At 41.2% G+C, this 23,356-nt stretch overlaps 1 protein-coding gene across 2 annotated transcripts in view; it reads right to left on the minus strand.

Moving 5' to 3' along the window:
- Positions 1 to 1,394: 1,394 nt before the first annotated feature.
- Positions 1,395 to 23,356, minus strand: part of EIF4EBP2 (eukaryotic translation initiation factor 4E binding protein 2) — a 34,257-nt gene continuing 12,295 nt past the window's right edge. The window contains exons 2-5 of one of the 2 annotated variants that reach the window (XR_005226038.2): positions 20,722 to 20,898; positions 18,572 to 19,162; positions 9,188 to 9,266; positions 1,395 to 5,551 (exon numbers count right to left, since the gene is read on the minus strand). Coding sequence is in view for 1 of the 2 variants with exons in the window: in XM_007054671.4 (XP_007054733.1) it covers positions 19,131 to 19,162; positions 20,722 to 20,898 (209 nt within the window). In the remaining variant the exon portion in view is untranslated. Of the gene's footprint in view, positions 5,552 to 9,187; positions 9,267 to 10,271; positions 19,163 to 20,721; positions 20,899 to 23,356 lie in introns of those variants that run through there. The other variant, XM_007054671.4, reaches the window with a different exon arrangement.

Below are 23,356 nucleotides of genomic sequence, written 5' to 3' on the forward strand. Positions count from 1 at the left end.
GTTTCAATGGTTCTCAGCATGCTGCTATACAAATTGTTCCAGCACCACTGTACCTTTGTGCAATATGTGTGCCCTGTCTCCATCAATTTATTATGTTTAGCCACGGAGCATTCATATCCCCCTCTAGAAACTTAAGTGTGTGTATGGAAATATGGGGCAGTTTACAGCCTGCCGGAACAAGACTTGCACAATAATTCCACTGCTTTTCTATCCTTTCCTCGCTGGAGAGATATCCTGGAGGTTGAAAGTCATTAATGGATTTTCCTACGCAATCTTCCAATAATTTTCAGCTGGCTAATTTTCTATAGAAAATCCTAGGGAGCAGAGCTACCTTACGTGTTTCCAATTTCAAACCTTTGACAGCATTTTGAAATTTGGAGGGAGGAAAAGCAGAGGACATATGAGCTGTCAGATGTTTTTTGAATTTTGACAAAAGTTTGAATTTTGAAATTTCAAAATTATGTGGAAAAAAATGGATCTTTTTACAAAAGTTACAGGGAAATTTTTTCCCCTAGTTTTGCCCAGCTCTACTAGGGAGAGCTGAACATTCTCTAGTGCTATCCTTTACCAGCAGACAAAATTCAGTATCATAGAACAGTGGCAGTGCTATGTGAGTCGTACCTGTTACATCATCTTAGATTAACATAGTGTGGTTATAGAGAAGAATGAAATAATTAATCAGTGCAGCATGTAATAAATGCTTTTAATAATAAAAAAGTAGGAAGATGAAGAAACAAACTGATCATACAGTATATTATAAAGCAGATATGTGTTGGAGCACGTGAGAATACATTTACGAAGGATACATATCCACTAAACTGTAGTCATGCAGGGCCAAACTCAATCCTCAGCTACAGCTGTGCAAGATCTCTGAAGCAAATTCTAGGGACAGAATTGGGTCCACAAACTATACAAAATAAATGTAACCCTTTTGCAAACTTTTGTTTGAACAAAAGTCGTAAAAAGTTTGAATTAAAGGGCGGGGGGGGGGAAGGGATGATGATATAGATTCTCCTAATATACATGATCTTGTTTATTTTATTTTCCCCTCCCCCCAGGAATCTGATCAATCTTGTTTAAGTCAGACATAGTTCTGAATGGCTGAATTTGAAACAAAAATTATGATAATTTTAACATCAGTTTTGATGTAATAGGAGAACTGCTTGTATTACTTAAAAACAGGAATAATAAGAAACTGGTAAAATGTTTACTAAATGTAGCATAACTAATACACACTGGAAAATTAAAGGCTCTAAATGTCACTGAGGTTTCTGATGAGATCTTAAATCATGAGAGCAGAATGGATTGTGCTGTCTCTAGGAATCTTAAAATAGCATTGTAGCTTTATTGATTTAAGTGTGTTAAATATGGTAACTTTATAATAGATGGTTTTCATTTTATTAAAGCTTACTCTCCCTCTCCCTTCTCTGCACACTAAAAAAATAATTATTCAGAGAGTGTAACAATACTGAATCATAAGAACAAGATGTAACAAATGCAAATTATAAGATTACTACATTGTAGTATGTTCAGCAAAACAAATCTAGCCATATTATTTATATTGTATGTATCTCTACAAATGGAATGCTCACTAACCACACAAACCACAGCTTGTATAATTACTGGTATATAGCTGTAGTTCACGAAAGCTTATGCTCAAATAAATTGGTTAGTCTCTAAGGTGCCACAAGTACTCCTTTTCTTTTTGCGAACACAGACTAACACGGCTGCTACTCTGAAACAAATATAAATGACTCCCTGTAATGTGTAATATAGTATGAAGTATGAAATACAAATGTAGCACAATGTGGGCCTGGTCTATGATTGGGGGCTCCGAGGTTCTATGATAATATAATATACAAAAAAGTTGAAAATATTAGAAATAATCCATGGCTCTGTCTTAACCGGTGACTGATTGACTGGATAGCAGGATTTAGGTTAGGCCCTGTATTTTCTTTCTAAGTTATGTATTTCTAGAGCACCCACACTATGTATATATGTTAAAGGAGCTCCAGGAAGGCACAGAGGCATTACACATATATGCATTGGTATTGGTGCTCTAGAAATACATACCTTAGAAAGAAAATGGAAGAAAACTTGCCAGCCATAGAAAGTCAGATGTGGTGATCATAATGGTTCCTTCTGCCCTTAATATTTATGAATCTTATTGCTACATCTTTTGAGAGTTGGTTAAATCACCTTAAAAACTTATCTCTTCTGTTTAACTTACAAATGTATCTGTGAAGGGTTTTGCTATGCTGTCTAATATATATATATTGCAATAAAAATCATTTTCATGAAGAGAACTGATCTCAGAGAGAAAACTTTGATCTTTGCAAATTGATAAAACGTATTGTTTTCTCCGTGTTAGAACCTTTTTATTGCAAACTTATCATTACTTTTATTGGAAACCAGAATTACTCCCTATCCCCCACCCTCCCAGCATTCAGTATTGTTAGGGAGCATTTCCAAAACACAGATGTTAAATTGCTGTTCCACTGCTCCTTTCTACTTAATATTTTAACAACACTTAGTAGGGCAGGAGTTCTCAAAGTTTTCGTAGTATGGACAACAGCTTAATAAAGAGAGTGCCTTGTGGACACCTTCCTCTCTCTCTCTCCATAGTCTCCACAGCATTCCTTTGGCAACTACATCAATTGTTTACATGCAAAAAAAAAAACCCACCAACAACAAAGTATCTGATTCATTTTTAGCTTGTTTTAGTGCATTTTAGTAGCTAGAAACAAGAAGGGAGAAACCAGCTGGTTCTTTGTGGACCACCAGCAATTCCCTGCAGACCACTGTTTGAAAATCACTGCAGTTAGGCCTCTTAGGCTGAAAATCAGTCCCTATGCTGCAAAATGAAATTTAAGAGTACTTTAATGCTCTTTTATAGTCCCTTACTTTTTAAGCTTAACAGAACTGCTCCAACATACTAGTGGATAATAATTGATGAAAGCCTTGGAAAAATGTAACTTTTTCTAGGATGGATATAAATCATAATACTTTGCATTTCTTCTACAGCATCTCCCATTTCAGGATCTCAAAGCACTGAAAACAATTTAGCTTCAAAACACCTCTAGATAAGGAAACTGAGACACAGAGAGTGATTAATTGAGTTGTCCAAGGTTTAGCAGTAACCTGTAGAAGAGCTGGGAATAAACCCAGACCTCCAAGCACTGAAAACAATTTAGCTTCAAAACACCTCTAGATAAGGAAACTGAGACACAGAGAGTGATTAATTGAGTTGTCCAAGGTTTAGCAGTAACCTGTAGAAGAGCTGGGAATAAACCCAGACCTCCTGACTCCCAGTTCTGTCTTCCTCTTGTGCACAAGATCTAAGAATAGGGACTTGCGGGGGGGGGGGGCAAGAGAGAGATTTCACCCCGATGTCAGTGGGAATTTTGTCATTGATTTCACTAGGGTCAGAATTTTACCCTGGGATGCTGTCCGAATTCTTTGTTTTATCTCCCAAAGTTAAAATCGCAGAGAACACAAAGTTTAGGCAGCCAAATGAGACATTTGTCAGGCTTTTCTGAAGATGTTCTGAAGAGCTATATTTTTTTTAAAGCCAAATTTAAAGATGGATTGCAAATAAAATATTAAAATTCCAACTACTTTACCAGTCCTTACTGAAAGCCCCAATTAGCCAGCTAAGAAATACATTATTACCTAAAACCTCACCATTTTCTTTCCCTTCACGTTCTGTGTTGTCCATCCCACCTGTATTGTTGGCTCCCACTCCAATGTAATATCCTAGCATTCACTGTGCTGGTGATTTTACAGCCATCATGGTACTTCAAATGTGGCATTTTGCATTTTTCTAAGTTATTATTATTTTAGAACTCCAGGGGATGATGATAAATAATAACGTGCAGAATTCCTTTTTAGGCTGACTAAATGGGTATTCAGCAGCAATTGATGAAATGGACGGAATTTTCATATTTTATTTGCAGTTCACCTTTAACATTCTGAAACATCTTTACAGGCTACATTAATTTATATTTTCGGTGGGGATACATTTTTTAAAAAAAAAGACAACTGTTCTGTGAGCTTTGTTTTAACAACTGGATGGAATGTTCAAGTGTATATGAGTATCCTGCCCTCTAATGGTTGCAGTCTACACTGAACACAAACTCTGATACCACTATGAAAGTGTGAAAGACTGGCAATTATTGTTGTGCAAATAAACCGCTAGAAAGAAAACTATTTTCAGGTTCTTGAGAGCATATTACAAATAATGAAGAAAGGAAAAATGAAAATTAGTTTAAAACACCAGCTACATGACAATGTCCTGACTTAAATACATAGGAACTTTCTTATACAGTTAGATCTGAAAAGTCAGGTACTATGCAGGTTAAGAGTAAAGCTGGGTGGGAAATCAAATTTTAATTCCACAAGGGTGAGGTTTTGGAAATATTTTTCAGTATTTTGTCATGTTAACAGAGTCTGGTCAGTTTTATCATTGCTATTCAGTGGTAGGCAGTAGTAAAACTGACAGGAATTATGTCAGTTTCAGCCTGCAGATGCCAGGGCTTCCAGGATCCCCAGGTCCAAGGCAGTCAGTCTGGTGGGTTGCTGGGAACCCAAGGGACCCAAAGAATGTGGAAGACCAGGAAACTCTGGGTTCTCAATAGCACTCATGGCAGGATGAATTGGAGCTGGAAGGTTGGAAGCCTTGGGAGTTCTGGCTATCTATGAGCTGCCAAGGAGCCAGGTGGGAGAGCTGGCAGGAAATCAGGCAGGATTTTGTCAGAATCAACCAGTTCAGAGAATTGGCAAATTCCAATAAAAAAAAATAGTTTCAGAATTTTTCTGACCAACTCTAGTTAACAGCTGATCTATTTCAGCCCACGTGCCAACTGCAGCTCTTGGATATATCCCAGTTGAAGAAAATTAAATACAGCTTTTTAGCAAAAATAATGAATGCTGTGGTATATTATTAAGTATAATTACTTACAACACGATTTTATTGATTTCAAAGTTTTTTTCATTGCATTTTCAGTATTCATACATCCTTTTCTATTCAAAACGATACTGGTTATTTCTGGAATAGGTATTTGACTGAACCTATTTGTATTACCTTGTATACAAATAGTACCCAGTCTTTCAGTATTTGTGTTCAGTCTAATAATGCTTCAAGAAAAAGCATGAACAACAAATAGTGACATGGCAATTCATCTGATAATTCATGACTACTGCATTGTTTGTTAGGGAACATAAAAGTGATGATTGAATAGTAAGCATTCAAATGCTATATTTGGAAAAGCCTTCATGATTAATTTTTGTGGGAAGGATGGGTGTGAAAACACACTGCAGTTTGTTCTAGGAAACTTTAGAACGTGCAAATATAATTTTTCAAACAGTATATTTTGCAAAAAAAAAATAATGTAGTTAAAATCTACAAAAGTTTAACAGGGAGGCAGTGTTGACTAGTAGATAGAGAAGACTGGGACTCTGGAAAATTGGGTTCTATTTTTCCTGTCTGCGACACACTTGCTTTGTGATGCTTGACAGGTCAGTTCATTGCTCTATGCCTCAGATTCCCCATCTGTAAAATGAAAATACATTTGTAAAATTCTTTGAGATCTTTAAATGAAAGCTGCTTTGTCAGTGCAGAATGTTATCACAAATATCATGAAGTGCAATTCTAGCATGAACCAATTGCAATTCTAGTTGCAATCAAACATCTCAGAGCCTACCTACCCCCATCCTCTTTATGGCTTGTAAATCCAAGTGAAGAGGTTCTGGACCCATTATTGATCAGCATTGTTTGTTTCTTTAGACAGGTCAAACTGCCAGCAATGCTTTTAAACAAATAGTAGTTATATCCTGACTCAAGCACTAATATTTGGACATGAACAAATTTGGAGATTATCCTTCTGCCGAAAGCCTCCCATTTTAGAGAATGATACTGAGAATGTGGTAAAGGTCCCACTCATAGCTATACTCTGATTTCGCAGATTTCTCTCATCTCTTTCAGTCTGCTGTCTGTCCTGGAGCACAGCAAGAGACTGTACTGATAGTGATGCTTGAACTACTTCTAACCATGAATATGGGCAAGGTGTCCATGAGGACTTTATTACACCTCTTACCAGCTTGATACTATTGGCAATAGGTAACGTTGACTTGATTGTGAGGTCTGGTAGTGGTGGACTTAATAGCACTTCTGCAGCTTTGTTCCTTTCTCTCAGAGAGCCTGTCAAATGACACTATCATCTGCTGCTTTGGCACCTTCGTGGCTGAATTTCAAGTTCTCCAAAAATTAGTCAGGTATTCTGCTGCCCACCCCTTGGATAACTGCTCACCCCTCCCCCACCTGGCCCCCCTTTTCTTATTACTTGATACCAAGCAGCTGGAGTCAGGGCATTTTGTTCCTTTTCTTCTCCCCAAAAGGAAAAAAAATCCCCAAACACCACCACCTTTCATGTGACATTTGGTTCTTTTTTTCTCTCCAGGGTTTGCTGAAGTATTATCACCCTGATCATGTCCCTGCCTCCTGCTGCAGTCCACTGAGAATGAGTCCACTTAGCATGCTCTATTATGAAGAGGGATGGGTTACAATAGGCCACCATGAGGACATGATTGTAGAAGAGTGTGGCTGTCACTGAGGAAACTGCAGAGCTCTGTCCAGGCTTTAGTTCTAGAGATAAGGGCTGGAGCCCCCTTTGAATATTTGCAAAGTTAAGGACACAAGGGCTGTCTTGTTCATGGTAGTCTACTGCAGCCATCTGAAAAGTTACACAGCATTTTTGGCAAGGGAAAAAGGAAATTCCCTACTAGTACGTGGAAGAGATGACAAGCTGTGCCAAACCCTAGTACTTCTTTCAGTTACCAAAACAACTCAAATCAAAGTATATACAAATATATATTTACTTCTTGGTGTATAATCATAGCTATTGAAATCCGGTAGCTGAAATGCAAATTGCTGTGCCATCTGTGACTAGCTGTCTTGATTTCAGGATGAATTACACTGGAAATGAACTGGTAAAACAAATGTTTGTCATACGGCTGCACAGGCAACTTGAGTGTGTTTCTTGTGCAGGAATATAATTGCAAATCTATCCAGTAAAGCTATCTCTGGTCTTCAAATAAAGGTGAGAACAATGATGTTTAATCCTGCTTATTCTGAGCTCAGAGTCCAGGCTACCAGTGAATTTTAGCACCTCAGTAGTAAGTACCTCACACTGAGTGACATAACTTTTGATCTATGAGGGAGTTCTCAAACTCTTCTAAAGCATGGACCATGTCTTAAGTCAGATCATCTCAGGACACCACTCCTCCCATTTGTGCTCTCGCTGCCCATCTCATGCTTATCATCCCTGTGCCTGGGGTGCTGGAGCTGGGGGCACGACAGCACCCCTTTCAAAGTAATAGCAATTGAGTGCTTTACAATTTTGTTCAGTGGCTTTCAGCACCCCCACTATAAAAGCTGCCCCAGCGCCGCCATCTCTATGGCAACCACTGCAATTGTTTAAAGGGGAAAATAAGAGGAGAGTATTTATATATTTTTCTCTTTAGTGCAAAGTATTTTTTTTGAAAAATCATTTTTCTTCTTCCCTTTCCATCTCTACTGTTTCTCTCTCACATTGCTCATGCATTTCTGCTACTTAATCCCTCCTCTCCTACAGCATGATTCCGTTGCCTTGTCAGCCTGGGGGTCAGCATCCTGCGTTGGCAGAGCAGCACAGAGGCAGAGCTATGGGTCAGGCTCAGAAACATGGGAAATGCAGTGCCAATCATGCAGCCACCTGGGCTTCATACCACTTAGCTACTCTCAGAAAGTTAAGGATGCAGAAGATTGTTTGTTTTACACAGGGAAAAGCAGCTCATTCGACGTTAGCAATTCCCCTCCTCTCATACGATGGGGAACGGATCCTATCCCAAACACGTTGCAAAGAACGAAAAGGGGCAGCAGCACAAAGGACCCTTCCCTTCATCTTCTGCAGCTGACAATGACCAGAGAAGTGATTATTTATTATTCATCCCAAAGTATAAAAATAGTATTCCAAGTCATGTATCTGGGTAGAGTCCCAAACCACTAGCAACCCTAGCTCTATACTTTACAATGGTGGTTCTCAACCAGAAGTCATGAACAGGTATCACAGAGTTGCAATCACTCTGTACTTTCCATAGAGCTAAATGGGAGAGAAATCCCAGGGCAGTCCTGGTATTGTAAAGTTCAAGAACTCTTATAAAACAGTCATACACTTTATTTTCTACCCTTATTCTACACAGAACTGTTTTGTTCTTCCTGGTGTATATATATTGTTCATATATGAGTTAAACAACGGCTTCAAGGCTTAACTGGTACTTGGACTAGTAGGCACTGTTTTATAAATAGGAGGCATCCTTGAAAACCAATAAAGGAATCATAAGTATTGTACATAAAATCAAACATGTGCCTATTCATGCCATTTTCTTTGTTTGGGTAAAATGTAGGCAAAGGTTATTCAAAGAGTGAACAGGCAGAAAGTGAATTGTATTTTACATTGTTGCCAGATTTGTTTGTTTACCAAAGGTCATTAAGCCCTAGTTTTAAGAACTGGAGTCCTCTTTCAGAAGCTGTTCTGAGTTAGAGGGATGGCAAGTTCCTCCACCAACACCTGCAGACCTCTAAACCATTCCTGAGTTCATGATTAAGGTTAAGATTGTGTCATGGATATTTTTAGTAAAATTCACGGGCAGGTCATGAGCAAAAAAGAAAAATTCACAGAAGCTGTGACTTGTCCGTGACTTACTAAAAATATACCTGACAAAATAGGGATCTGCGAATCCCCACACTGCCTGAAGTAGAGCAGCTGCACTGGGGATACGAGCTGCCTGCAGCAGCTGGGGGGGTACCTCTGCTGCTGGGGGGATTCCCCCACCAGGGGCTGGGGGGTTCCCCGCTGCAGGCTGGGGCTCAGGGGTTCCTCCACCACCCACGGCAGCTGGGAGCTGGAGGTTCCGCAGCAGCTGGAAACTCCTCCACAGCCACCCACAGCCTCTTGGAGCTCCAGGGGCTGCCAGAGGCACCCCACTAGAGGAGGTGACCCTCCAGCTGTCAACCACCGCAGGCTGAAGTCACGGAGGTCACTGGAAGTCATGGATTTCGTTACTTCCGCAACTAAATTGTAGCCTTATTCAAGATCCCCCTCAAATACTTTTACTAGCTCACAGTATTTCTCTGTCCCATCAAACTTACCTTGATCACTTGTCATGTCAGATCAGTATGACAGTCATCTTTTCACCGGAGGTCCCTCAGCACCCAAGTTCTATGTGGACTGTGGGAATGAAAGTTAAAAGTCTAAAGCAATTCTTTAAGAGTATGGGTTTGTCCCAAGTCACTGGCCAAAATTTCCTTCACCCCAGAGGTGGCTGTTCATCAGGGGATTATGCATGCAAGTGTGAGGAGTTTGGGCCTGAAGAGGAACTAGCATAAATGTACTACCCTACATTGTGTCACTGTACTTACTACAGAATGTAGTGGCGTCAATCACTGCTACATTGACAACAGTGCAAATAAAAAAAGCATTAGTGGGCAGAGATGCCAGAAAGCTGCTACTCTCCCTTCCAACCATTTACTGTGATATTAAGGGGAGGGAACTAGAACATATCCAGTAGACTTGGGGGTACAATACCAAACCCAAGGAACAAATGAGTCTTTTCATCCAGAGGATACATTAAGTGTGAACTATGAATACAAGGAAAGCCTCACTAAACTGCAACATAACTATACAAGTGCGCTTTTTAGGACTAGTGCTGCAAGTCAGGAAATAAGATCCATCCAATGCTATAACTCTAACCTTCTGCAGGCTAAAGCCCAGAGTTATTTTGAGCACTTGGCTCTGCACCATTTGCTATGGGGTGCAAGTGACGTGAATGATTGATTTATCATCAACTGCTTTTGTGGTACGCAACGAGAAGTCAGTGAGCCAGGGATGAAAAGCCATAGCAAGTTAAAATGCTTCTTATGTTGTGAGCATCTAAGTTAAGTGTTGCCCAAAAGCAGCAGCAGCAGCATCCTACTGATTAGGGAGTCCCATCCAATAATCTTCAGCTAGAAACATGAGATCCATGAGGAAGGGCGGAAAATGGATAGGAAAATCTGGCCCCAAAATGCCCCTCACCTTTCATCTGGACTTTTAAAGTTTTAAGCACAAAATACTGGAAGAATCTTTGAAGAGAGCCATATGTAACTGCAAGCAAGGGGTCAATTTTTTAAAGACCCTGACTTCCTGTCACTGACCAGAAACTCATCATAAAGAAAATAAAATCCAACAACATAGTTTAATATAATCAAGATCTTTATTGATCTTATAACAGCAACCATTGGTGAGAGCTTTTTTTTCCCAAACACCTGTTTGTTTCAAGAACAGTAAAAACTGAATTGTACAGAAGTTGCCCAATGACTTTTCAGGCAGTCTCTGCTTTTCAGCCAAAATCACATTTAAAATTGAAAGGGGATGGGGTAGGAAAGGGAGAAAAGAAGAAAGTGTCAATGGGACTTTTTAAAATTTATGAAGACTTTAAGAACAGTGAGTTTATAAATATGTCAGACGCCCATGAATTGTCATAAGATTGGTACTGTCCTCTATGCTCTCAAGACACCTTCACAACTCAGCTAAGCTGTTTCACAATGATGCAAACAGTTTTCCTATCTGAGGTGAAGAAAGGCACTGGGTCACCATCTTGCAGTGATGCAGATATGGACATGGGAAGCAGGATGGGGAAATCACTGTTTTATTCCCAGTCAGTAGGGACCAAGGTGCTCACTGCCCTTTTTTCACTACTGGTGTGATTAACAAAATGGTTAAAGTTCACTCCTGCTGTATGTTTCTCTTGGCTCCTGTTTTAGGTTAGTTAAATCCTTGGATTTTGGTTTTTAGAGCAGTTTTGTAGGAAGAATCACTCTGCTAGAACTGAGGCTTCACACATCCACTGTTTGCCCTTCGTACTTAGCAAAGTTAGTCTTCCTTGTGCTGCTTCATCTTTCAAAGAATCCAACAACACTTCCTGCGATTTTAAGTAAAAAATTTATTTTTATATATTTGTGTGTGGATTATGAACATCTACCCACTCACACATTTATATTTGCACACACTCTGCTCCTGCCCCCCAGTGGAGATTTCTCACTTAATGAATAGCCAACCAATTCTGCCAGATAACTTATCAGAGCATACTTCTCAACCTGCCAAACGTTCTATGTGGGATTAAGTCACAATGACTGAGGCAAAGGACAAGCATCTTAAAATAATGCTGTGTAATAAGTATTTCTTTCTATAATCTCAATTTTATTATTCAGAATTTCTTAGATTAATTTACAAGAACAAAAGAAAACACATCCCATGCTCATGTGGAATGAGGGGTGAATTTAGTTTGAAGGGGCGATTTGAGAGGTGTGCTATCGAGCTTTACAAGAGTCCCCACATATACTACATCACTCCCTCCCTACCAAAAGGCATTACAAAAACCTCCAGCATGAGTTCAGAGGAAGGGCTGTTTTCCCTAGACGGACAACTAGGGGAAAGAATAGATAAAGGTGGTCACTGAAAACTAGATGCTGCAACAATCTGAGTGAAACATTCATATAAAAATCAGTTATCAAAAAAGAGGCAAGCCCTGCATCTTTGATGCCAAATGAGTGCCACTACAAAACTACATTTGAGTTTAGATAATGGGGAAAATATTGATTTGTCATAAAGTGGTATTTTTCAAATGTAGCCAGGGGCAGTATTATTAACAAAGAACAGGCACTAGGAATTGTGGAAGAGCAATATTAGCTCTAAAAGGGAAGGTGCAATGGGAGGAGAATGGTGGTGAACCCAGAGAAGACACCCCCCCACACCCCCAGGCTGATTTACATCAACAAGACCATCAAATTTTGGGGGTGGGGAAGGGAAAGTTACCAGTCAAAATTTACAAGGTAAATAGTTCGGAAATACAAGTGAAAAATGAAATTAAAAACACACAGAATGACAGTGTCCCTGCAAAGATGCAGTACTCCTTTCTTTAGCTAAGAACAGTGGTTAACTCTTTCCCAACCAGATGTTTGGATTTTGTTGTTTGTCTCAGTGACTGGATTCTGGATATCAACAAAAAGCCCATGTGTTCTGGGGTTATGTAGAGGTTTCCTAGATATGAATATAGAGACTGGGAAAAATTAAACAAGACAAAGACAATTATGAGGAATGTGTTTTCCTTAAGGACAGAGTCAATTCCAAGTGCAAGATGATAGCAGCCTAGGGAGGATCACAGTGCCCTCTGATGGCAAAACTGGTGACCTTAAAGTATTACACCACAAGGAACCCACATGCAAGAATTACATTTGTCTTTTCAACAGCATGGAAAGAAGCCCAGTGCTGCTGACTCTAAATGATGGAACCTGAATGCAAATGGTCAAGGTACCAAAAATTTGGGATTTTTTCAGCTGATAGACTGCTAGGGAGAGGAGAAAGAAAGATGAGCTGCGCTCCATGCCACCTGGCACATTTTGTGTTCATGGTAGAAATGAGGATATGTTTAACAGCAAATAGACATGAGAGAGAGACAGAAGGCTGAGTGCACGAAAGTGCTGAGCAAGCTTCCCACACATCTGTTAATACACCTGATTTATAATAAGAATAAGTGTGTGACCAGTAGCACTTCTGGCTGCTTCCCAGCACATACTGCCAGTCATACAAAGTGCAGAAGCCCAAAACAGCCACCAGGCATGGGGTTGATACCAACAACTCATTTCATTTGAAAACTAAACCACATTTGACTCCTAATATCTAGAGATGAAAGGAGAATGCTCATTGCAAAATAGAAACCCACTGGGCAGGGTGTAACTGGAAGCTATTTTATCCTTCCCTCCTCTCCCCAAGGTCAGTTTCAGAGAACTGGCACACAGGTCCAGAGGAGAATTACTGTATACACAGACTGAACAATTAGATGATTAAGCAGAGTTAATTCAAAATGGAAGCATGCATTAGGACTGTCACAAAGGTGCTCAGTTGCCGATACCAAAGCTTAAAAGGGAAACCACCACTTTTTTAAAGCTTTGTACACCCTGGACACTTGTGACAAAGGCTTATTGGTAATTATCCCATTGCTCTTGGCACTGTAAATCAGCTGGCAAGTATTTTCATAAATGGACCTTTACTCAGACACAGAGAGGAATGCTGCTTTCAGTGTAGTCAATTCAGCACACGAACCAGCATCAAAAATAGCTACATGATACTATTTGCAAGAAGATTTAACAGATTGTTTTGGATTTAATGTCACTCCTTAACCTACCTCTAGGAAACAAAACCCCCTGGAGAAACCCTTCCCCATCCCATGCTGTAGATGGGCCCTCTTCTGCAATCTGTTATGTTAACACAGACTCCAGCACCTGTGCAGAGCCCCACTGACTTCAGTGGGGATTCACACCAGCACAGTGATCGGTGCTGTGCAGGATTAGAGCCTGGGCTTTCACTAAAAGCATAAAACTCAAAATCAGGAAAAACTGACAATGGTTACATGGAAAATCAAGGTGAGATGATGGTCATTGTCAGATGTGAAGGTTCACTGCAGGTTTCTTTCTATATAGCGTAAGTCACTATTATTCTACATCAATCAATAGGGGTCATCTTACATAAGCTGTGATCCTTCTTTCAAAGCTCTGCACGCCTTCCTCAGAGTAAAGATGAAATGAATTTAAACCTAATCAAGTCTAAACAGGCAACACTGCATCTTTGAGTTCCCTGTGTTATTGTTCAGTTTAATTCATTTTAAAAAGAAACCACAGTATTTAAACCCCTTCAAAATGAAAATCAGCATGGAGAAGGACCAAAGCAAAGCTAATGGGAAAATTGGTCACGCCAGCCAGGACAGTGGGTCATTTGAGAGGCAAGAGGGTTGTTTTGTTTGGTTTTCAAATGTGATATTTTTCTCAAGGCAAGGAGTGTTTAGGGGCAGGGCTGGCTCTGGGCCTGGTGCTGCTCAGGAACAATGCCACAATGGAAAAGGCTAAGGCTAATGAAACCAAGGCAGGCAGACATCTTATAGCATTTTCTATCACCATCCACGTGTGCCCACAGCAGTCCTGGAGGGAAGGATACAGTAACAGTACATCCATCTCCATCTTGGTTTAAAAAAAAAAAAAAGTGTCAAAATTTGATACTCATGGAAGGGAGACAAAGAGCCCTAGCTAGAGCCAGGCACAGAGCAAGACTGTTAGTTTGCCTTCAAGCAGCTCTGCCGATATCCCCCCCTCAGTAGTTTCATCCTGTCTCTCTCCTGAGCAGCAGCCGCCCATCATCCCAGACTGGTCTGATCTATGCTGGGCAAGTTTTCCCAAAAAGCTTAACTGGTTTTAAAACTAGTTCAGCTAACCGATTTTGAAACCAGTTGGAGCCGTAAGGTAGACCAGGCCCCAGACAGTTTGAATTGTTTGTTCACTGAACTGGTTTAAAAAAAAAAAAAAAGTGTTCTGCAGGTTGTGAAATGAATTCAGTAAAAATGGTTCAGGGCACCTGGAGTCTAATCTACATGACAGCTCCAGCCAAACTGACAAGTGGTTGGAATTCCCTTAGCATAAACCAAGCTACTGGGTTGCAGTTTTATGAAGTGGAGTAGTAGGAATTAGGATGAACCTGCTAGATTCATTTTTACTTATGGTCAGAGACAGAATCCGAACCCAGGTCCCTGAAGGTGAATAGGTTCCTGCACTAACCCAGTGCATCATCCAGGCCCTGTGTTTTAATGGTTAAAAATAAGGATTAAAGCTGATCATATTAGGTAAGAGGGAGCTGTTCCCCAATCTCTGAGCTAGTCCCAAAGCACAAATTAGAGCAGTCTAAGGGCTACTCTAACTTGTTTTAGCTATCAAGAGGCCAATACAGGAGCCAAGGGTTACCTTAACTTCATCCCCTGTGCTGAATGCGGGGGGGGGGGGGGGGGGCGCGAGTGTAGGAACTGCTCTGATGGCTCTGCACCTACCGAAGGACCTCACTATGCATGGAGAATCCTGAAGCAGCCTAAAACTGGTTAAAAAGGGCACTGATGGAGTGATACAAAGCTGCCCTAATGCAGGGAAAGATCTGACCTGTAATTTCTGGGACACAAGAATGTAAATGCAAAATTTAGGTTTAATAAAATAAAGAATTTACAAAACTGAACATTTTCATCATCACCTTTCCTTCAGTTTTAACAAACAGAGCATTTAGATTGGATTTAAGTGTTATCCTGCAGTTGTGGTGCTTAAGAACCATAAAATAACTGAATATTTTCATTATCCACTTTCACTGGAGAAAGTAAATACGGAAGTGTTATTTAATCCTTCTCATAACACAAGAACTAGGGGTCACCAAATGAAATTAATAGGCAGCAGGTTTAAAACAAACAGAAGTATTTCTTCATACAATGGACAGTCAGCCTGTAGAACTTCTGCCAGAGGATATTTTGAAGGCCAAGACTATAACGGGGTTCAAAAAAGAACTAGGTAAGTTCATGGAGGATAGGTCTATAAATGGCTATTAGCCAGGATGGACAGCAATGGTGTCCCTAGCTTTTGTTTGCCAGAAACTGGGAATGAGCAACAGGGGATGGATCACTTGATGATTATCTGTTCTGTTCATTCCCTCTGAGGCACCTGGCACTGGCCACTGTTGGAAGACAGGATATTTGAGCTAGATGGACCTTTGGTCTGGCGTAGAATGGCAGTTCTTATGTTCCAAAGCTAAGTGTAGTGGAAATAGTAAACAAGAATTATTAATGGATAAAAATACATTAATTATATTTTGTACTGGTTTTATTAACAAACAAGACACGACATGTTTAAAATAAATTGTTTTTAACCTGATGGTGCCATTTTAAATGGCAAACAACTGAATTCAGATTCTGATTGTTCAACTAGGATGACACCAAGGTGGAAGGTACGTTAGGTTCCACCCCACACTGCTGGAGTCACAGATGCAACTGATGGCCAAAGAGAGCAATCAGCAGCAGGAGGCACAGAAATGCAGATTTTAATCAAAATCTAAATTCAAACTGAAAGTGAGAGTGTGGGAGTGTGACCGTGTGGAATTGCTTTTTACAGGGCATTAAGGTTACAGGACACTGCACTGACCAAAATAGGTGAGAATTCTATCCAAACTGACTAGCAAAGTGAGAAAGTTTGTTGAGTGCACTATTTTTATTCAGTCACCATTTTTCATGGCACCATGGCATGTCCAGGGGAGCTGGGTGGGGGGAGAAGAGATAAAGCACAAGACAGTAGAGACCCGTCACTGCACAAAATGCTGGTGCTTTTAACACGATCTCCACTTTCATGACATCCTCCTGTGCTTTTTTAAAAACATACAGTGCAAATAGGGGTTATAGGAAAGCATAAAAATGTATCTGACAGTCTCTCAAATACTAATGAATTTATCCTCACAACACCCTTGTGACATGGGAAAGTGCTGTTATCCCTATTTTATAGATGGGGAAACTAAAGCACAGAGAGACTAAGTCTTTTGCCCAAGGTCACACAGGAATACCGTGGCAGTGCCAAAAACAAATCCCAGATTTTCCTAATCCTACTCCAATGCCTCAACCACCAGACCATCTTTCCTCTCTGGATGCTTGTTTCTTGCCTTGGGTATTTAAAAAAAATTTAAAAAATACATCTCAAGTTGACAGCAGTCAGAATGATTTCTCCGGCTGACAGCTAAGAGGATTGTTGCATAACGGAAGCTCTTGTTGCACTGTACACTTAAGGATAAATTTTCAGTTTTGCAACAGGATTTTAGCTGCACAATTCTTGTTATAAAAGAGTCAAATAGCTGAACCCCTGGGTAGTGCTTTGAAAAGTTGAGAAGTTACGAACAAAACAAAACGTATCACTATGATGAGAAAAGTGACTAACAATACCTTGTCACTGCCCATTTCTTCTTCCTGTTTCTCCCAAATCAACTCTGCTTAGTTCACTGACAAACCCAAGTTTTTACTATTATCAGCACTACAGAGCAAATCTGGATTCTGTTCTGCCTCATCAACAAAACTGCCTGCTAAATTCCAGAAACTATTGTTAGTGATGATGCATGAAGCAGAATGGGAAAGGAAAAAAAAAAAAAAAAAAAGGTCAAACTGTTTCCTACATGAGGAGGAACTCGCAGTGCACTTTATAAATATCTGAACTGAACAAACTGGATCTGGGAGAGAGAAAGTAAAACTGAGCTTTCTATAGCATCCTTCATACTAAACAGAGGTGGCATAATGCCAGAGAATAAATACAGGACATAGAGATATAGTTTTAATCACTTCTCTGGCCATCACCAAGCTTTAAGGAAACTCTGCATTTCCCAGATTCAGGAATAGACTCTTTAGTGTGAGATCAAACATTACAAAGGGTTTTTGTTCCTGTGTTATTTACATGTTGAAGGGAAGAGGGAAAAATGAGAGTTTTTCAGGAAACCTTCCTTTCCCAAAGAAATATTTTACCAGGAAAGCGCCCCTTTTGCATACCAAAAGAGAAAACAGGGTCTTTTCCAATTTATAACTGAGCTGTGTAAATTTCTGACTCACATGCCAGATACACAGTCTCCCAGCTAGCGGGGCAATGGGAAACAAGTCCAGCTACAGTTTGAGCGATGCCCTCAGCAAACTAAATCAAACCCATCAAGAACTTTCAAGTGGCAAGGCCAGACAGGAATTGGCCAGAAGCATCACATTCCTGTCAAAATCCACAGTAGTCCAGCTAATCCCTTTGGCAAGATATGGACAGAAGCAGCCCTGGACAGTGTGGAACCAAAAATGACCCACACAGGCGAATGTTCACTTTTACAAGTCAGCCAATATACACCCCAGCAGTGAACATAAAAGTTGCCAACAACTTGGAGGAAAAGTAATGGAGTCGGTGAATGACAGGAGCACAGTGAACTATGAATGGAAGGATGGTGTAAGATGAGAAGCGTTGACATTTGCTTTTTCCCTTCAGATGGGAGGTCTTAAAATTGAAACTATAAACATTTAATAAGTGTATTCATTAAAACTGTTAGTGGGGAAAAACACTCCTCCTAATGCAAGAGACATGGGGGATGTTGGAAATTAACCATTACTGCAGTACCTTCAATACAACAGTCTACAGGGTGAACCAGCAAAGAAATCAGGAAACACTAACAAGGGCAAAAATGGAGGAAGTCCTGAGGATAATAAGATACCCATCCCCCATATCCTAGAAAAAAAAAGTTTTGATTTCGCATTGATGGACTCACTCAAAGTACTCAGGGAATAAAGGGTTAAGTTTCCGAAAGTGAGAAGTTCTGGGTAGCGTTCCTTTGGGATGGAAAGAAAGGAAGAGGAGGGATCAGCAGTATAATGAACTGACAGCTTCCTCTAAATACACACAACATTAAGAAGTAGCATCAAAAAGAAGTTTGGCAGCGGGATAGAAACCAAGGAGGTACAGGAGCAAATGAATTAAGGTTATGCTTCTCCAGAAGAGAACATGTTACACTGCAGGGAACACAGAGTCATGGAGACAGGTCACAAGTGGGACTAGTACCCAGGTTCCCCCAGAGTTACTCAAGTGAGTGCTCTGGCCACTGAGGAAAAGGAACTCAGACTGAGCAGAGACTCTTACCTGTCTCCCACTATTCCTTGCAGTTTCTAAAATGCGAGTGATCGCAAGTATTTGAGACACCATATTACAACTGGTTACTTGCTGTGCACACATAAGCCCTTTGTGAGCTGGGATCAGGCTGAAGGGAGGGGAACAGGGAAAATGCCATCTCCACTGAGCATAAATCCACTAGTCCCTGGCCCCTTTGCTGTTTGCAATAAATATCCAATTGGTGATGGAGGTACGTTCTCACTTGCGTATGGTTTGACAGGGTGCCTCTAAAGTGCGAGATGCCAAGGTTCCACTTGGAGTGTTCCTCAGCTCTGTATAATTTGACACGGGCATCCATTCAGTCACAGAGCAGGGAGATGGGAGTTAAAAAAAAAAAGGGGGGGGGGGAGAGCAGGATTGGGGAGCTAGTCTTCTTATCCTTTGGCACTTGGAAGATGAGGTGGGGAGTCTGATGGAGACTGCTGCTACCGCTGCCTCTTCCACCTTTCAGTTACTGATCCTATTAGCAGAATCGAGTATGCACAGGTATCAGGAATTGCTGCCTCTCCATGGTTATGCTCTGGGGTAATCAGATGTCCATCTCAAACTGAGCATCATCCCCTGGCAACAGAAAAAGGAGAGCAGCATTAGAGGGAGATCTCAGAAAGCCCTCAAGAGGAAAGAGAATCCCTACATACCTCCCAACCCTATTTCCTAATATAACTTCTGGTAAATAATATAATGGAAGATTTCATTCCCATAATTAACCTTGCACAGCAGATAGGGCAAATCAGATAATCCATTATGGAAGAACATGCTCTTCTTGGGAGATGCTGCAATCACTTGCAGTGTGCATTAAGGACAGAGTGGACAGCCCTGTCTCAGTAATCATTAGTTTAAGTTGCCAGCCTTTAAAAAAAAAAAAAATCACCAAAACGTCAAATATTTGTCAATTTATTTTATGTTTTTTATTTGTAAAAGGCCCTATGAAGATCAGTAACAGCCTTGACTTCAATACAAATGTCCTAGTTATTGCTAAATATTAATTAATGCATGTACAGTCCTATGACCATGTAAAGAGCTATATTACTGCAAAAGACACTTTGTCCCCTTGAAGTTAAAAGCATTGACTCTTGCTACCCACATCTGATTTAAAAAAAAAAAGATAGTTTGAAAGCCACCCAGTGGCCCATTGTCTATGGGGAGATATGATACAGCAGGAAACAGTTACCTGTTTAATCACATCCCTGTACACAGAGGAGTTTTTGATCTTCAAATGTGCTTTCTGCATTTTTTAAAAAAGCTTTTCTACCATGGCAAGAATGGCCTGCACATTGGCACTCTCATCTACCCAAATGCTCCCTGGTTCAAAAATCAACCAATCCTGACCCAACAAACAAAAAACAGCCCCCCCCCCAAACAAATTTTTCCCAAAAGAGGGAGGAATACCAAAAACTTCATGAAGTCCACTAGGGACTTCACTATGGCTAACAATTTTCTATGGAAGATGCTTAGGAGCAATGGATGGCAGTATAAAGTTCTTACAGATATTAGGAATGTAAATATCATTTAAAAGGTTAACCAATTAAAGGGAGAAGGGCTGGGGTTGCTCTGGGCAGTGAGATAGGCGCTGGATCGTTGGCTGGCTGGCGGGGTGGGACCGGGCGCAGTGTGTGGTGCTGCACAGCCAGGATCTGGCCAGCACAGCCGTGGTCAAGCCGGCGGTGTGTGGATTAACAGTTAAGGTCCATTAACTGGTAAGCCTAATGCCTACTGGTTAACCCGTTAACATTTTACATCCCTAACAGATATACAAAACCCCTCTAAACGTATTATTTCATATGACAGATTCAGGGTGCAAAGCTTCATGGGGGGGAAGGGGAGGAGGAAAATGAAGCCATATGTATGTTAAATATTTCTGAAACCAGACGAGTCTTTTTTGCTTTCCCTGAGACTTAAGCAACAATTACTGAACTACTATGGGGGGGGGGGGGGGGGGGGGGGGAAATCACTCTGAAGAAGGAAACCTACTGTACATACTAAATTTCAGGCTGCAGGTATTTATATATAGTGAGCCCATCACTGATATCTGAGCACAAGATCTGCTAAAGTCAAAAATAAGGGAGCTATAAAGAAGTTAACCAGAGCTTCAACCACTACCATCACCCAGCCTCTCTTACCCATTGCAGTCTTCCTGTCATGATTGTTCAGATTGTTTATTTCCACTTTGGAATCCTCAACCATGGTACCAGGACTGGTAACTCCTGGAATATTTGGGAGATGGCATGGTGGGGTCTGAGCCATGGGGGAATTGCGGCGATCCAACAGAAACTTACGGTCGTAGATGATTCGGGTACCTAGCACACAGTCAGACAAAAGGAGAAAAATCAGCATGTAAGAATATATACAGAACGTGAGTTGATAATGACGTGTCAACGTGAGCAGGCTTTAGGTGGGCAAACTTTTTGGCCTGAGGGCCAGATCTGGCTACGGAAATTGTATGGTGGGCCATGAATGCTCACAAAATTGGGGGTTGGGGTGTGGGAGGGGCTAAGAGCTCTGGCTGGGGGTGCAGGCTCTGGGGTGGGGCCAGAAATGACGAGTTCAGGGTGCAGGAGGGTGCTCCGAGCTGGGACTGAGGGGGATCAGGGGTGCAGGGTCTGGGTGGTGCTTACGTCAAGCAGCTGCTGGAAGGAGCGGCATGTCCCCCCCTCTGGCTCCTTTGTAGAGGCATCGCCAGGCAGCTCTGTGCGCCGCCCTGTCTGCAGACACCACCCCTGCAGCTCCCATTGGCCGCGGTTCCCGGCCAATGGGAGCTGCGGGGGCAGCGCACGCAGAGCCTCCTGGCTGCCCGCATGTGTAAAAGCTGGAAGGAGACATGCCGCTGCCTCCAGGAGCCACGTGGAGTGGGGCAAGCCCGACTTCACTCCCTGGCTGGAGCGGGCCAAGCCCTGAACCCTGCTCCCCAGCAGGAGCTCGAGGGCCGGATTAAAACATCTGGAGGGCTGGATGCAGCCCCTGAGCTGTAGTTTGCCCACCCCTAGTTTAGACGAAAGAGCCACTTGGAGTCCCATTTCCCAGGCTGGTACAAGGAAAAGAAATGAAAAGAAGCATTTGGGCTTGGGAGAGGATATGTCAACTCCAGTCACTTCCTGTTGCTCTATTTACAGAATGGCACTGCCTTTTAACTCCGTTCAAAGGCCAGTTTTCCCCCACTCCTGCAATCCTAAAGAGGCACCGATTAAATGCATGTCACCAGACCATATAGGAAAGAAAGCCCCAACACCCTACATTCAGGTGCTCTCAAGTCAGCACTATGTCCAGCACTGGAGAATCCACCCTTGAGCCAACTCATGGTGCCCTCAAAATGAGAGAATACAAAAAAGTCTTAACTTGAAACCAGTCCTATTTAATAACAGCTCTCTCTCCCCCCACTCCACATTTCAGTCTTGTTCTGTTACCTAAGGAAGTAATAAAGGCGAGGAACTGCTGGGCAACTTCATTTCAAACTGTTCAGTGTTCTCTCAAACTGTACAACAAATATCAACATTCCATATTTCCCCACCTTATAAACACCAAATAAACGTAAGTAGACTCGCTTCAGTTTAACATTATAGACGCAACAAAGTCCAAACCAGACTTATTGACCATCCTTAACTTTTACAACTTTTTTGTTGTTATTAATGCAGTGTTTGTGAAAGGAAACTGACAGCTCTGGACACTGAAGTCTTCTATTTATCCATAGTCTCAGATGCCATGGACAGGATAATGCAAGTATCCTCTCCAAAGTGCTTCCAGTGTAACCTGGTGGGACTTCTAGAGGATGAGGGGAAAGGACAGTTGTATCAAGCTGTACAATGAGATACTAGTTGTCACCCTTACTGGCCTCTGTATCGATGAGCGTTAATCATGGTGACAGTTTTGTGATGTGGACTGCTTCCCACTGGTATGATTACCTGTACTGAGCCCATTTAGAAAGGATCGCGTGAGTGAAAGGGGATGGGGAGTAGCGTTCTATGTCAAAAATGGCATTACCTGTTTCCAAGTCTCACTCACTCTCTCACACACACGCACACGGTGCTTCAATAAGGCCAATTTCACAAAGCTGAAAATAATTATGAGCCAAATCAGCTGAGAGGAGTAATTTAATCAAAAAAATGTGAATGTAATTGGGAATCATTTAACACCACCTTACTTACTGCCCAATAAGCTACCATCCCACAACTGGAGGAAGAAGGCTGTGCTGGTTAAAAAACAACCTAGTTTAGAGAGGAAGCAAAGGTAGCTGTAAAAAATAACAAATGGAAGAAAGCGGAAGCTGATGGTAATGAATATAAATCAGAAGTTAGGAATTGTAGAAAACTGATAAGGGAAGCCAAGGGACACAAAGAGAAATCTATGGCCAACAGATTTAAGGACAATAATGAGTTGAATACATATATTAGGAACAAAAAGAATACTGACAATGTTACTGGCCCATTTCTAGATGGAAATGATAGAATTATCAATAATAATGCAGAAAAGGCAGAAGTGTTGAAGAAATATTTCTCATAATACGGTGATAACACTCATTCCATTCTTCGAGTATCTCTGGATAATGTTAAGCAGAAGCTAAACAGTTTTAAGTCAGCAGGTCCAGATAACCTGCGTCCAAGAGTTTTGAAAGAGCTGGCCGAGGAGCTCGCTGAACTGTTAATGTTGATTTTCAAGAAGTCTTGGAGCAATGGACAAGTTTCAGTAGACTGGAAGAAAGTTAACATAGTACCAATTTTTAATAAGGGTAAATGGAATGATCCAGGTAATTATAGACCTGTC

Source organism: Chelonia mydas, chromosome 7, assembly GCF_015237465.2.
Source record: "Chelonia mydas isolate rCheMyd1 chromosome 7, rCheMyd1.pri.v2, whole genome shotgun sequence".
NCBI lineage: Eukaryota > Metazoa > Chordata > Testudines > Cheloniidae > Chelonia > Chelonia mydas.